At 60.4% G+C, this 15515-nt stretch overlaps 1 protein-coding gene across 1 annotated transcript in view; it reads right to left on the bottom strand.

The window, feature by feature from the left end:
- Positions 1 to 13726, bottom strand: part of BEST4 (bestrophin 4) — a 20510-nt gene extending 6784 nt beyond the window's left edge. Inside the window, 7 exon segments of the mRNA XM_066594794.1 lie at positions 10666 to 10820; positions 10911 to 10991; positions 11193 to 11327; positions 11517 to 11594; positions 11975 to 12129; positions 12332 to 12660; positions 13575 to 13726. Coding sequence (XP_066450891.1) covers positions 10666 to 10820; positions 10911 to 10991; positions 11193 to 11327; positions 11517 to 11594; positions 11975 to 12129; positions 12332 to 12660; positions 13575 to 13726 — 1085 coding nt within the window.
- Between the last annotated feature and the right edge of the window lie 1789 nt (positions 13727 to 15515).

Here is a 15515-nt window from a genome sequence, read left to right as displayed (position 1 = left end):
TGCTCTGGAGGAGGAGGAGGAAGTCCTGCTCTGGAGGAGGAGGAGGAGGAGGAGGAGGAGGGAAGTCCTGCTCTGGAGGAGGAGGTGGAGGAGGAGGAGGGAAGTCCTGCTCTGGAGGAGGAGGAGGAGGAGAGAAGTCCTGCTCTGGAGGAGGAGGAGGGAGGAGGAGGGAAGTCCTGTCTGGAGGGAGGAGGAAGTCCGCTCTGGAGGAGGAGGAGGAGGAGGAGGAGGGAAGTCCTGTTCTGGAGAGGGAGGAGGAGAGGAAGTCCTGCTCTGGAGGAGGAGGAGGAGGAGGAGGAGGGAAGTCCTGCTCTGGAGGAGGAGGAGGATGGAAGTCCTGCTCTGGAGGAGGAGGAGGAGGATGGAAGTCCTGCTCTGGAGGAGGAGGAGAGGAGGATGGAAGTCCTGCTCTGGAGGAGGAGGAGGAGGGGGAAGTCCTGCTCTGGAGGAAGAGGAGGAGGGGGAGGAGGGAAGTCCTGCTCTGGAGGAGGAGGAGGAGGAGGAGGGAAGTCCTGCTCTGGAGGAGGAGGAGGAGGAGGAGGAGGGAAGTCCTGCTCTGGAGGAGGAGGAGGAGGAGGAGGAGGGAAGTCCTGCTCTGGAGGAGGAGGAGGAGGAGGAGGAGGAGGGAAGTCCTGCTCTGGAGGAGGAGGAGGAGGAGGAGGGAAGTCTGCTCTGGAGGAGGAGGAGGAGCGAGGAGGATGGAAGTCCTGCTCTGGAGGAGGAGGAGGAGGATGGGAAGTCCTGCTCTGGAGGAGGAGGAGGAGGATGGAAGTCCTGCTCTGGAGGAGGAGGAGGAGGGGGAAGTCCTGCTCTGGAGGAGGAGGAGGATGGTAAGTCCTGCTCTGGAGGAGGAGGAGGAGGAGGAGGAGGGAAGTCCTGCTCTGGAGGAGGAGGAGGAGGAGGAGGGAAGTCCTGCTCTGGAGGAGGAGGAGGAGGAGGAGGGAAGTCCTGCTCTGGAGGAGGAGGAGGAGGAGGAGGGAAGTCCTGCTCTGGAGGAGGAGGAGGAGGAAGAGGGAAGTCCTGCTCTGGAGGAGGAGGAGGAGGAGGAGGAGGAGGAGAAGTCCTGCTCTGGAGGAGAAGGAGGAGGAGGAGGAGGAAGTCCTGCTCTGGAGGAGGAGGAGGAGGAGGAGGGGAAAGTCCTGCTCTGGAGGAGGAGGAGGAGGGGGAAGTCCTGCTCTGGAGGAGGAGGAGGAGGAGGGAGGGGAAGTCCTGCTCTGGAGGAGGAGGAGGAGGAGGGAGGGGGAAGTCCTGCTCTGGAGGAGGAGGAGGAGGAGGGAGGGGAAGTCCTGCTCTGGAGGAGGAGGAGTAGGAGGGGGAAGTCCTGCTCTGGAGGAGGAGGAGGAGGAGTAGGAGGGGGAAGTCCTGCTCCGGAGGAGGAGGGAGTGGGAAGTCCTGCTCTGGAGGAGGAGGAGGGGGGGAAGTCCTGCTCTGGAGGAGGAGGAGGAGGGAAGTCCTGCTCTGGAGGAGGAGGAGGAGGAGGAGGAGGAGGAGGAGGGAAGTCCTGCTCTGGAGGAGGAGGAGGAGGGGGGGAGTCCTGCTCTGGAGGAGGAGGAGGGGGGGGAGTCCTGCTCTGGAGGAGGTGAGTCCTGCTCTGGAGGAGCAGGAGGGGGGGAAGTCCTGCTCTGGAGGAGGAGGAGGGGGGAAGTCCTACTCTGGAGGAGGAGGAGGGGGGGGGGAGTCCTGCTCTGGAGGAGGAGGGGGGGGGGAAGTCCTGCTCTGGAGGAGGAGGAGGAGGGGGGGGGAAGTCCTGCTCTGGAGGAGGAGGAGGAGGGGGGGGAGTCCTGCTCTGGAGGAGGAGGAGGAGGAGGAGGAGGAGGGGGAAGACCTGCTCTGGAGGAGGAGGAGGAGGAGGAGGAGGGGGAAGCCCTGCTCTGGAGGAGGAGGAGGGGGAAGCCCTGCTCTGGAAGAGGAGGAGGAGGGGGGGGGGAAGTCCTGCTCTGCAGGAGGAGGAGGGGGGGGGCGTCCTGCTCTGGAGGAGGAGGACGAAGAGGAGGAAGTCCTGCTCTGGAGGAGGAGGAGGGGGGGGGAAGTCCCTGCTCTGCAGGAGGAGGAGGAGGGGGGGGGGGGGAGTCCTGCTCTGGAGGAGGAGGAGGAGGAGGGGGGGGGGAGTCCTGCTCTGGAGGAGGGGGGGGAGTCCTGCTCTGGAGGAGGGGGGGAGTCCTGCTCTGGAGGAGGGGGGTAGTCCTGCTCTGGAGGAGGAGGGGGGGTCCTGCTCTGGAGGAGGAGGGGGGGAGTCCTGCTCTGGAGGAGGAGGGGGGGAGTCCTGCTCTGGAGGAGGAGGGGGGGAGTCCTGCTCTGGAGGAGGAGGGGGGGGAGTCCTGCTCTGGAGGAGGAGGGGGGGGGGTCCTGCTCTGGAGGAGGAGGGGGGGAGTCCTGCTCTGGAGGAGGAGGGGGGGAGTCCTGCTCTGGAGGAGGAGGAGGAGGGGGGGGGAGTCCTGCTCTGGAGGAGGAGGAGGAGGGGGGGGGAGTCCTGCTCTGGAGGAGGAGGAGGAGGGGGGGGGAGTCCTGCTCTGGAGGAGGGGAGGAGTCCTGCTCTGGAGGAGGGGGGGGAGTCCTGCTCTGGAGGAGGAGGGGGGGGAGTCCTGCTCTGGAGGAGGAGGGGGGGGAGTCCTGCTCTGGAGGAGGAGGAGGGGGAAGTCCTGCTCTGGAGGAGGAGGGGGGGAAGTCCTGCTCTGGAGGAGGAGGGGGGAAGTCCTGCTCTGGAGGAGGAGGAGGAGGAGGGGGAAGTCCTGCTCTGGAGGAAGAGGAGGGGGAAGTCCTGCTCTGGAGGAAGAGAAGGGGGAAGTCCTGCTCTGGAGGAAGAGGAGGGGGGGAGTCCTGCTCTGGAGGAGGGGAGGGGTGGAGTCCTGCTCTGGAGGAGGGAGGGGAGTCCTGCTCTGGAGGAGGAGGAGGGAGGGGAGTCCTGCTCTGGAGGAGGAGGAGGGAGGGGAGTCCTGCTCTGGAGGAGGAGGAGGGGGGGGGGAGTCCTGCTCTGGAGGAGGAGGAGGGGGAAGGAGTCCTGCTCTGGAGGAGGAGGAGGGGGGGGGAGTCCTGCTCTGGAGGAGGAGGAGGGGGGGGGAGTCCTGCTCTGGAGGAGGAGGAGGGGGGGGGAGTCCTGCTCTGGAGGAGGAGGAGGAGGGGGGGGAGTCCTGCTCTGGAGGAGGAGGAGGAGGGGGGGTAGTCCTGCTCTGGAGGAGGAGGAAGAGGGGGGGAGTCCTGCTCTGGAGGAGGAGGAGGAGGGGGGGAGTCCTGCTCTGGAGGAGGAGGAGGGGGGGAGTCCTGCTCTGGAGGAGGAGGAGGGGGGGGGAGTCCTGCTCTGGAGGAGGAGGAGGGGGGGGGAGTCCTGCTCTGGAGGAGGAGGAGGGGGGGGGAGTTCTGCTCTGGAGGAGGAGGAGGGGGGGGGAGTCCTGCTCTGGAGGAGGAGGAGGAGGGGGGGGGAGGTCCTGCTCTCGGAGGAGGAGGGAGGGGGAAGTCCTGTTCTGGAGGAGGAGGAGGGGGGAAGTCCTGATCTGGAGGAGGAGGAGGGGGAGAGAGAAGTCCTGCTCTGAAGGAGGAGGAGGAGCAGGAGGAGGGGGAAGTCCTGCTCTGGAGGAGGAGAGGGAAGTCCTGTTCTGGAGGAGGAGGAGGACGGGGGGGGGGGGAGTCCTGTTCTGGAGGAGGAGGGGGGGTAGTCCTGTTCTGGAGGAGGAAGGGGGGGGAGTCCTGTTCTGGAGGAGGAGGAGGGGGGGGGGTCCTATTCTGGAGGAGGAGGGGGAAGTCCTGCTCTGGAGGAGGAGAGGGAAGTCCTGTTCTGGAGGAGGAGGAGGACGGGGGGGGGGGAGTCCTGTTCTGGAGGAGGACGGGGGGGGGGGAGTCCTGTTCTGGAGGAGGAGGGGGGGAGTCCTGTTCTGGAGGAGGAGGGGGGGAGTCCTGTTCTGGAGGAGGACGGGGGGGGGGGAGTCCTGTTCTGGAGGAGGAGGGGGGGAGTCCTGTTCTGGAGGAGGAGGGGGGAGTCCTGTTCTGGAGGAGGAGGGGGGGGAGTCCTGTTCTGGAGGAGGAGGGGGGGGAGTCCTGTTCTGGAGGAGGAGGGGGGGGAGTCCTGTTCTGGAGGAGGAGGGGGGGGAGTCCTGTTCTGGAGGAGGGGGGAGTCCTGTTCTGGAGGAGGAGGGGGAAGTCCTGTTCTAGAGGAGGAGGGGGAAGTCCTGTTCTGGAGGAGGAGGGGGAAGTCCTGTTCTGGAGGAGGAGGAGGGGGAAGTCCTGTTCTGGAGGAGGAGGAGGAGGAGGGGGAAGTCCTGTTCTGGAGGAGGAGGAGGAAGAGGAGGAGGGGGAAGTCCTGCTCTGGAGGAGGAGGAGGAGGAGGAGGAGGAGGGGGAGGAGGGGGAAGTCCTGCTCTGGAGGAGGAGGAGGAGAAGAGGGAAGTCCTGCTCTGGAGGGGGAAGTCCTGCTCTGGAGGAGGAGGGGGAAGTCCTGCTCTGGAGGAGGAGGAGGGGGAAGTCCTGCTCTGGAGGAGGAGGAGGGGGAAGTCCTGCTCTGGAGGAGGAGGAGGAGGGGGAAGTCCTGCTCTGGAGGAGGAGGAGGAGGGGGAAGTCTTGCTCTGGAGGAGGAGGAGGAGGAGGGGGAGGAGGGGGAAGTCCTGCTCTGGAGGTGGAGGGGGAGGAGGAGGAGGGGGGGAAGTCCTGCTCTGGAGGAGGAGGAGGAGGAGGAGGAGGAGGAAGTCCTGCTCTGGAGGAAGAGGAGGAGGGGGAGGAGGGGGAAGTCCTGCTTTGGAGGAGGAGGAGGAGGGGGAAGTCCTGCTCTGGAGGAAGAGGAGGAGGGGGAGGAGGGGGAAGTCCTGCTCTGGAGGAGGAGGAGGAGGAGGAGGGGGAAGTCCTGCTCTGGAGGAGGAGGAAAGGAGGGAAGTCCTGCTCTGGAGGAGGAGGAAGAGGAGGGAAGTCCTGCTCTGGAGGAGGAGGAGGGAAGTCCTGCTCTGGAGGAGGAGGAGGGAAGTCCTGCTCTGGAGGAGGAGGAGGGAAGTCCTGCTCTGGAGGAGGAGGAGGAGGAGGAGGGAAGTCCTGCTCTGGAGGAGGAGGTGGAGGAGGAGGAGGGAAGTCCTGCTCTGGAGGAGGAGGAGGAGGAGAGAAGTCCTGCTCTGGAGGAGGAGGAGGAGGAGGGAAGTCCTGCTCTGGAGGAGGAGGAGGAGGGAAGTCCTGCTCTGGAGGAGGAGGAGGAGGAGGAGGAGGGAAGTCCTGTTCTGGAGGAGGAGGAGGAGGAGGAGGGAAGTCCTGCTCTGGAGGAGGAGGAGGAGGAGGAGGAGGGAAGTCCTGCTCTGGAGGAGGAGGAGGATGGAAGTCCTGCTCTGGAGGAGGAGGAGGAGGAGGAGGAGGAGGATGGAAGTCCTGCTCTGGAGGAGGAGGAGGAGGATGGAAGTCCTGCTCTGGAGGAGGAGGAGGAGGGGGAAGTCCTGCTCTGGAGGAAGAGGAGGAGGGGGAGGAGGGAAGTCCTGCTCTGGAGGAGGAGGAGGAGGAGGAGGAGGAGGGAAGTCCTGCTCTGGAGGAGGAGGAGGAGGAGGATGGAAGTCCTGCTCTGGAGGAGGAGGAGGAGGAGGATGGAAGTCCTGCTCTGGAGAAGGAGGAGGAGGAGGATGGAAGTCCTGCTCTGGAGGAGGAGGAGGAGGAGGAGGAGGGGGAAGTCCTGCTCTGGAGGAGGAGGATGGTAGTCCTGCTCTGGAGGAGGAGGAGGAGGAGGAGGAGGAGGGAAGTCCTGCTCTGGAGGAGGAGGAGGAGGAGGAGGAGGGAAGTCCTGCTCTGGAGGAGGAGGAGGAGAAGGAGGAGGAGGGAAGTCCTGCTCTGGAGGAGGAGGAGGAGGAGGAGGAGGAGGAGGGAAGTCCTGCTCTGGAGGAGGAGGAGGAGGAGGAGGAGGAGGATGGAAGTCCTGCTCTGGAGGAGGAGGAGGAGGAGGAGGAGGAGGAGGAGGAGGAGGGAAGTCCTGCTCTGGAGGAGGAGGAGGAGGAGGAGGAGGGAAGTCCTGCTCTGGAGGAGGAGGAGGAGGAGGAGGAGGGAAGTCCTGCTCTGGAGGAGGAGGAGGAGGAGGAGGGAAGTCCTGCTCTGGAGGAGGAGGAGGAGGAGGAGGGAAGTCCTGCTCTGGAGGAGGAGGAGGAGGAGGAGGAGGGAAGTCCTGCTCTGGAGGAGGAGGAGGAGGAGGAGGGAAGTCCTGCTCTGGAGGAGAAGGAAGAGGAGGAGGGAAGTCCTGCTCTGGAGGAGGAGGAGGAGGAGGGGAAAGTCCTGCTCTGGAGGAGGAGGAGGAGGGGGAAGTCCTGCTCTGGAGGAGGAGGAGGAGGGAGGGGAAGTCCTGCTCTGGAGGAGGAGGAGGAGGAGGGAGGGGGAAGTCCTGCTCTGGAGGAGGAGGAGTAGGAGGGGAAGTCCTGCTCTGGAGGAGGAGGAGGAGGAGAAGTAGGAGGGGGAAGTCCTGCTCCGGAGGAGGAGGGAGTGGGAAGTCCTGCTCTGGAGGAGGAGGAGGGGGGGAAGTCCTGCTCTGGAGGAGGAGGAGGAGGAGGAGGGAAGTCCTGCTCTGGAGGAGGAGGAGGAGGAGGAGGAGGAGGGAAGTCCTGCTCTGGAGGAGGAGGAGGAGAAGGAGGGAAGTCCTGCTCTGGAGGAGGAGGAGGAGGAGGATGGAAGTCCTGCTCTGGAGGAGGAGGAGGAGGAGGAGGATGGAAGTCCTGCTCTGGAGGAGGAGGAGGAGGAGGATGGAAGTCCGGCTCTGGAGGAGGAGGAGGAGGATGGAAGTCCTGCTCTGGAGGAGGAGGGGGAAGTCCTGCTCTGGAGGAGGAGGAGGAGGATGGTAGTCCTGCTCTGGAGGAGGAGGAGGAGGAGGAGGAGGAGGAGGAGGAGGAGGGAAGTCCTGCTCTGGAGGAGGAGGAGGAGGAGGAGGGAAGTCCTGCTCTGGAGGAGGAGGAGGAGGAGGAGGAGGAGGGAAGTCCTGCTCTGGAGGAGGAGGAGGAGGAGGATGGAAGTCCTGCTCTGGAGGAGGAGGAGGAGGATGGAAGTCCTGCTCTGGAGGAGGAGGAGGAGGGGGGAAGTCCTGCTCTGGAGGAGGAGGAGGAGGATGGTAGTCCTGCTCTGGAGGAGGAGGAGGAGGAGGAGGATGGTAGTCCTGCTCTGGAGGAGGAGGAGGAGGAGGAGGAGGAGGAGGGAAGTCCTGCTCTGGAGGAGGAGGAGGAGGAGGAGGAGGAGGAGGAGGAGGAGGGAAGTCCTGCTCTGGAGGAGGAGGAGGAGGAGGAGGGAAGTCCTGCTCTGGAGGAGGAGGAGGAGGAGGAGGGAAGTCCTGCTCTGGAGGAGGAGGAGGAGGAGGAGGGAAGTCCTGCTCTGGAGGAGGAGGAGGAGGAGGAGGGAAGTCCTGCTCTGGAGGAGAAGGAGGAGGAGGAGGGAAGTCCTGCTCTGGAGGAGGAGGAGGAGGAGGAGGGAAGTCCTGCTCTGGAGGAGAAGGAGGAGGAGGAGGGAAGTCCTGCTCTGGAGGAGGAGGAGGAGGAGGGAAGTCCTGCTCTGGAGGAGGAGGAGGAGGAGGGAAGTCCTGCTCTGGAGGAGGAGGAGGAGGAGGGAAAGTCCTGCTCTGGAGGAGGAGGAGGAGGAGGAGGGGGAAGTCCTGCTCTGGAGGAGGAGGAGGAGGGAGGGGGAAGTCCTGCTCTGGAGGAGGAGGAGGAGGAGGAGGAGGAGGGAGGGGAAGTCCTGCTCTGGAGGAGGAGGAGTAGGAGGGGGAAGTCCTGCTCTGGAGAGGAGGAGGAGGAGTAGGAGGGGGAAGTCCTGCTCTGGAGGAGGAGGGAGTGGGAAGTCCTGCTCTGGAGGAGGAGGAGGGGGGGGAAGTCCTGCTCTGGAGGAGGAGGAGGAGGGGGGGGGAAGTCCTGCTCTGGAGGAGGAGGAGGAGGAGGAGGAGGGAAGTCCTGCTCTGGAGGAGGATGAGGAGGAGGAGGAGGAGGAGGAGGGAAGTCCTGCTCTGGAGGAGGAGGAGGAGGAGGAGGAGGGAAGTCCTGCTCTGGAGGAGGAGGAGGAGGAGGAGGATGGAAGTCCCGCTCTGGAGGAGGAGGAGGAGGAGGATGGAAGTCCTGCTCTGGAGGAGGAGGAGGAGGAGGATGGAAGTCCTGCTCTGGAGGAGGAGGAGGAGGATGGAAGTCCTGCTCTGGAGGAGGAGGAGGAGGGGGAAGTCCTGCTCTGGAGGAGGAGGAGGAGGAGGAGGGAAGTCCTGCTCTGGAGGAGAAGGAGGAGGGAGGAGGGAAGTCCTGCTCTGGAGGAGGAGGAGGAGGAGGAGGGAAGTCCTGCTCTGGAGGAGAAGGAGGAGGAGGAGGGAAGTCCTGCTCTGGAGGAGGAGGAGGAGGAGGGAAGTCCTGCTCTGGAGGAGGAGGAGGAGGAGGGAAGTCCTGCTCTGGAGGAGGAGGAGGAGGAGGGGAAAGTCCTGCTCTGGAGGAGGAGGAGGAGGAGGGGGAAGTCCTGCTCTGGAGGAGGAGGAGGAGGGAGGGGGAAGTCCTGCTCTGGAGGAGGAGGAGGAGGAGGAGGAGGAGGGAGGGGGAAGTCCTGCTCTGGAGGAGGAGGAGTAGGAGGGGGAAGTCCTGCTCTGGAGGAGGAGGAGGAGGAGTAGGAGGGGGAAGTCCTGCTCTGGAGGAGGAGGGAGTGGGAAGTCCTGCTCTGGAGGAGGAGGAGGGGGGGGAAGTCCTGCTCTGGAGGAGGAGGAGGAGGGGGGGGGAAGTCCTGCTCTGGAGGAGGAGGAGGAGGAGGAGGAGGAGGAGGGAAGTCCTGCTCTGGAGGAGGATGAGGAGGAGGAGGAGGAGGAGGAGGGAAGTCCTGCTCTGAGGAGGAGGAGGAGGAGGAGGGAAGTCCTGCTCTGGAGGAGGAGGAGGAGGAGGAGGATGGAAGTCCCGCTCTGGAGGAGGAGGAGGAGGAGGATGGAAGTCCTGCTCTGGAGGAGGAGGAGGAGGATGGAAGTCCTGCTCTGGAGGAGGAGGAGGAGGGGGAAGTCCTGCTCTGGAGGAGAAGGAGGAGGAGGAGGGAAGTCCTGCTCTGGAGGAGGAGGAGGAGGAGGGAAGTCCTGCTCTGGAGGAGGAGGAGGAGGAGGGAAGTCCTGTGAGGAGGAGGAGGAGGAGGGGAAAGTCTGCTCTGGAGGAGGAGGAGTCGAGGAGGAGGAGGGGGGAAGTCCTGCTCTGGAGGAGGAGGAGGAGGGAGGGGAAGTCCTGCTCTGGAGGAGGAGGAGGAGGAGGAGGAGGAGGGAGGGGAAGTCCTGCTCTGGAGGAGGAGGAGTAGGAGGGGGAAGTCCTGCTCTGGAGGAGGAGGAGGAGGAGTAGGAGGGGGAAGTCCTGCTCTGGAGGAGGAGGGAGTGGGAAGTCCTGCTCTGGAGGAGGAGGAGGGGGGGGAAGTCCTGCTCTGGAGGAGGAGGAGGAGGGGGGGGAAGTCCTGCTCTGGAGGAGGAGGAGGAGGAGGAGGAGGGAAGTCCTGCTCTGGAGGAGGATGAGGAGGAGGAGGAGGAGGAGGAGGGAAGTCCTGCTCTGGAGGAGGAGGAGGAGGAGGAGGGAAGTCCTGCTCTGGAGGAGGAGGAGGAGGAGGAGGATGGAAGTCCCGCTCTGGAGGAGGAGGAGGAGGAGGATGGAAGTCCTGCTCTGGAGGAGGAGGAGGAGGATGGAAGTCCTGCTCTGGAGGAGGAGGAGGAGGGGGAAGTCCTGCTCTGGAGGAGGAGGAGGATGGTAGTCCTGCTCTGGAGGAGGAGGAGGAGGAGGAGGAGGGAAGTCCTGCTCTGGAGGAGGAGGAGGAGGAGGAGGAGGAGGAGGGAAGTCCTGCTCTGGAGGAGGAGGAGGAGGAGGGAAGTCTTGCTCTGGAGGAGGAGGAGGAGGAGGGAAGTCCTGCTCTGGAGGAGGAGGAGGAGGAGGAGGAGGGAAGTCCTGCTCTGGAGGAGGAGGAGGAGGAGGAGGAGGGAAGTCCTGCTCTGGAGGAGGAGGAGGAGGAGGAGGAGGAGGGGAAAGTCCTGCTCTGGAGGAGGAGGAGGAGGAGGGGGAAGTCCTGCTCTGGAGGAGGAGGAGGAGGAGGGAGGGGGAAGTCCTGCTCTGGAGGAGGAGGAGGAGGGAGGGGGAAGTCCTGCTCTGGAGGAGGAGGAGTCGGAGGGGGAAGTCCTGCTCTGGAGGAGGAGGAGGAGGAGGAGGAGTAGGAGGGGGAAGTCCTGCTCTGGAGGAGGAGGAGGGAGTGGGAAGTCCTGCTCTGGAGGAGGAGGAGGGGGGGAAGTCCTGCTCTGGAGGAGGAGGAGGGAGTGGGAAGTCCTGCTCTGGAGGAGGAGGAGGAGGAGGAGGAGGAGGAGGAGGAGGGAGTCCTGCTCTGGAGGAGTAGGAGGGGGGTAGTCCTGCGCTGGAGGAGGAGGGGGGAAGTCCTGCGATGAGAGCTAAAACTTTTCACAGTTGAGGTTTTGTTGCAGTTGCATCCAGTGTAGACAATCCTATGTTGACTCCAGAGTGATACATTGTAACAAACTATCTGCAGCAGACAGGATTTGTGCTGCGGATGTGTTCGCCTCACAGAGAACGGTCTAAAATGAATGCGCAGCCTCTGAATGAGGAGGTTGGGGGGAGGGGGGCAGTCTCTTACAAGAATATTAGCAAAACTATTTCAATTCACTGGTAGAAAGCAGAGATGGTAATGGATGAAATGCAGCATGTATCCCACATCATGCAGTGAGTGATACGCGGCTGCTTCTTTTTCTCACCGCATGTCAAAAGTAGAGCCCATAAAGGAGGGTTTCAGGGTCTCGGCGGCGGTGGCGATGGTGTATGGCGGCAGCGCACTCTGCTCGTCCCAGTATTTGTCTTTTCCCATGGGCGGCAGGTTCTGGTACATGTCATCCACAGACAGGAGGGAGACCTAAGGAAAGAGAGTGGGGTGAGCGCCGGGGCGGAGCTTTAGGGCTCAGCCGTAACAATCGCACTGCGCCCCTCCCCCACTCTATCTCACCTGCAGGTTTCTGTCTATCAGTCTGTTGGTTTCAAAATCATCATCGTCTTCTCCGAAGGGGTTAATGATCTGCTCGGCCACCTGGAAGAGACACAGTGGCGCGTGCGGGTCAGCATGGCAGCCGGCTGCATCTTCATCAGGTTCCAGACCACTCAGTGCTATCTTGTCATGTGACATCATGACTGTCTATGGCCACTCCCCTGCGGAGCCGTCCATCATCTACCCAGGTCATGTGGTCGCCAACATGGCAGTACAATGAAGAGGAGCGGTCACAGAACTCACCTTAAGCCAGCCGAAATAGAAGAAGAACTGCAGCAGCGTGAAGATGGGGACGTACAAGTCCAGTGGCGCCCCTGCCAGGAACTGACGCCCAATAAGGCACGAGGCGAAGAACGAGTAAACGGCAATGGTGACCACCTGCGAGGAAGACTGCGGTTATCACACTGGATGAAGCAGCAGATTCATGAATGCAGCTTTGGGTGTAATTGGAGTATAAGACAATGAATGCAGCTTTGGATGTGACTGGAGCCCCTCCTTCATTGTTACGTTCGCCGCGGTCTAATCAACTACCACATCTCTGCTCATGATGGAAACATTAAGACTGACCTGCGTGTAGACGAGCGGGACGCTGATCCAGTCGTAGTGGAAGAGGAGGCTGCACTTGGCGCGATATTTATTCAGCTCCTGAGGGGACAGAAGAGGGAATGCCCCCCGCATTATAATGGCACTGATATAATGAAGCAGGGGGGCCGCGCCATGCAGATGCCCCCACTGCAGGACCTGTAAAGGCCCCAAATACTCTGCATCATTTGTGATACTCGTGGGGCAAAGCGATGTTCATCGACCCGGCGTGCTCTGCTGCCGGGGGGCAACTGCACACCAAAACAGGCACAGATGGGAATGGTGTCTACATAAGGGCCCCCAGACTTACCCATCTGTCAGCTATTAGCCACACCTACGAGGTGCCACCCGCACCAGCCAGCAAGCCCCTGACAATGCCAACTGCAGCACAATCAGCCGAGCGCCCCCTACGGTGCCAACCCCTGCACAGTATCGGAACTCACATCCAGGAGGAGCTTCAGGGCAATGTCGTCCCGCACTCTGCCATCCCTCCGCGCCTGAGCCGCCAGATTGGTGAACCACACGCAGGGGATCCAATACTTGTTGAAGTCCGATGATAAACTCTCATATTTCTTCAGCTCCTCGTGAGTCATGAAGCCTGGAAGAAGAGGAAGGGGTCGCCCTCAGCATGGCCCAAATATCCCTGCACCCCCCGTATATCAGGACGGCATTTACAACCTAAAGCCCCTCCACTCACGGCTCATCGTTACTACAGTTCCATTCTTTGACCTGTGAGCCCATTATACCCACCTGTGAGCCCCCCATCTCCCCCCATCCCCGCAGACCCCCGACGACTCCACCTGCTTCCACTATATGCTCCATCGTTGGGAATCTCTTGAGAACGCGGATGCTGACGGAGCGCAGGATCAGCACTGACGAGAGGTTGGCATATCGGATCAGCGTGCGTCTCAGCAGACGACCCCTCTCATCCCCTCCATGGACATTGCTGGACACCACACACATGAGCTGGTCCGGCAGGGGGATACTGGTGTACTGAGCCCACCAACGGTTGATGACGAGGGTGACGTAGAACCCCAGAACGAAAGTCACCGGGATGAAGTTGGTGTATTGATCGCAGTACAGGGCGACCTTCTCAAACAGATGCCTCTGACCCTTTGTCAGGACCAACCTGCCCCCAAGAGAGGAAAGAGCAAAGGGTTAAAAGGAAGCTTACTGTATACAGATTTTATATATATGCCACTAGGGGGAGCTCACTACATACAGATATATACAGCCACCACTAGGGGGAGCTCACTACATACAGGTATATACAGCCACCACTAGGGGGAGCTCACTACATACAGGTATATACAGCCACCACTAGGAGGAGCTCACTGCATACAGATATATACAGCCACCACTAGGTGGAGCTCACTGCATACAGATATATACAGCCACCACTAGGGAGAGCTCACTGCATACAGATATATACAGCCACCACTAGGGAGAGCTCACTGCATACAGATATATACAGCCACCACTAGGGGGAGCTCACTGCATACAGATATATACAGCCACCACTAGGGGGAGCTCACTGCATACAGATATATACAGCCACCACTAGGGGGAGCTCACTGCATACAGATATATACAGCAACCACTAGGGGGAGCTCACTGCATACAGATATATACAGCCACCACTAGGGAGAGCTCACTACATACAGATATATACAACCACCACTAGGGGAGCTCCCTGTATACAGATATATACAGCCACCGTTAGGGGGAGCTCACTACATACAGATAAATGTACAGCCACCACTAGGGGGAGCTCCCTAAATACTGCCACCACTAGGAGGAGCTCACTACATACAGATATATACAGCCACCACTAGGGGGAGCTCACTACATACAGATATATACAGCCACCACTAGTGGGAGCTCATTATATACAGATATATACAGTCAACACTAGGGGGAGCTCACTACATACAGATATATACATCCACCACTAGTGGGAGCTCACTACATACAGATATATATAGCTACCACTAGGGGGAGCTCTCTGCATAAAGCTATATATAGCCACCCCAGATTTCTCACCTGTATATGACGCTCAGCAGGGTGTAACATATGGTGAAGACCAGCAGCTCCTTGTACAGCAGCTTGTAGATGCTTCCTTTCCAGCGGAAGAGAAGTTTGGAGAAGCCACCAAATCTGGCGTTGGCCACTTCCAAGGTGTAAGAAATGGTCATAGTGACTCTTGCCTGAAAGTGACGGAGACCAACATCTAATCCTGGAAATATCCCCTCCCCCACCCTGGTGCATCGAGGCCCATTTAGAGACAACGATTCTTGCTCAGAATTTGCTCAAAGCGTCTTTCGAGTGATAACCGTTGCATCTAAATGCAGGGACATCACCCGCTAAACTCATATCAGCGGTGCAGGCTGTTATCACAGTCGGCAGCGCTGATAAGATTCTTTCAGCTTGCATCCCACTGGTAGTTCACAGCGGGACGCGATCTATTATGGTGGAGAACAATACAGCTGTTTGCTTATGCAGAACAGCTGTATTGTTCGCCGAGAGATGGCGGTGGTGTTCCGCTCCGCCTGCATAGCTCTCAGGTAATAGCATGACAGATTATAGGAGTATAATAGGATAGTAGAAACGTCATTCAGTGGCCAGTGCAGACCCCTGAAGTGGTGAGCGACGGTGCTTGATATTAGCGGTCCCCTAGATTGCAGACTGATAAGTATGGATGGGAAGGTTATACAGCAGTACATGGGGGGTGTTATCTCTATAGCCTTTATCATCCAGGGTCCGGGAGGGCCGGGGACGCCTCCGCAGGAGCAGTATGGCAGCCTCAGCACTATACACAGATACATTTCATACAGGACACCGGGATTCAAACCTAAATCTCCATCAAGCCCCTTAAAGAGACAGAGTCTCAATAACTGGTTTGTTTTTGCACAATGTTGGAGGACGAGGCAGATAGTAGGAGGGGGGGACGTGGCGCTGACTGCATCATACAGGTCTCTGTGGTTCGGACCCCCCTGTAGACAGAATACAGTGTGACTTACCTGTGTACAAGGAGTGTTCTGTAGACGCAGCGCACTGACTGCAGAGCTCCTTATATGGGGATCGAAGTCCAGTGATCACCTCCTGATTTATGGGGCCCATAATCCGTGTGCTGCTGGATTCTCACGACTGTAACCCGCAGAACGTGTCAGCTGACAGCGCCGCCCTCTGCTTGCTGCATTTTCATATTCCGTCTTTGTCGTATCGTCTGAGGATGGATCCAAGTCAGCTGCTCATCTACACACCCGCTGGGGGCCCAGCTGTCATAGCAGATACCTATAGCTGCCACTAGGGATGCTCACAGTGTCTACAGATACAATTAGTGAGCGCCCCCTGGTGGTGGCTGCAGGCAGATGAAATTCTATCATTTATTAGCAGAAGCTAGAACAGGCCGAAACAAACAATAACTGTGATAAAGGCCGAGTACAGGCAACCGAGCGGTCAGCGACTTATTACCAGAGAGCCGGAGAAGTCGGTCATGTGTGACGATGCCTGCTGAGCGGTGTATCTAAATCGGTCATGTGTGACGATGCCTGCTGAGCGGTGTATCTAAGCCGGTCATGTGTGATAATGCCTGCTGAGCAGTGTATCTAAGCCAGTCATGTGTGATAATGCCTGCTGAGCGGTGTATCTAAGTCGGTCATGTGTGACGATGCCTGCTGAGCGGTGTATCTAATCCGGTAATGTGTGATAATGCCTGCTAACCGGTGTATCTAAGCCGGTCATGTGTGATAATGCCTGATGAATGGTGTATCTAAGCCGGTCATGTGTGATAATGCCTGCTGAACGGTGTATCTAAGCCGGTCATGTGTGACGATGCCTGCTGAGCGGTGTATCTAAGCCGGTCATGTGTGATAATGCCTGCTGAACGGTGTATCTAAGCCGGTCATGTGTGACAATGCCTGCTGAGCGGTGTATCTAAGCCGGTCATGTGTGACGATGCCTGCTGAGCGGTGTATCTAAGCC

This window comes from Eleutherodactylus coqui, chromosome 3 (genome assembly GCF_035609145.1).
Source record: "Eleutherodactylus coqui strain aEleCoq1 chromosome 3, aEleCoq1.hap1, whole genome shotgun sequence".
NCBI classification, from domain to species: Eukaryota; Metazoa; Chordata; class Amphibia; order Anura; family Eleutherodactylidae; genus Eleutherodactylus; species Eleutherodactylus coqui.
This window is presented reverse-complemented; position numbering and strand designations above follow the sequence as displayed.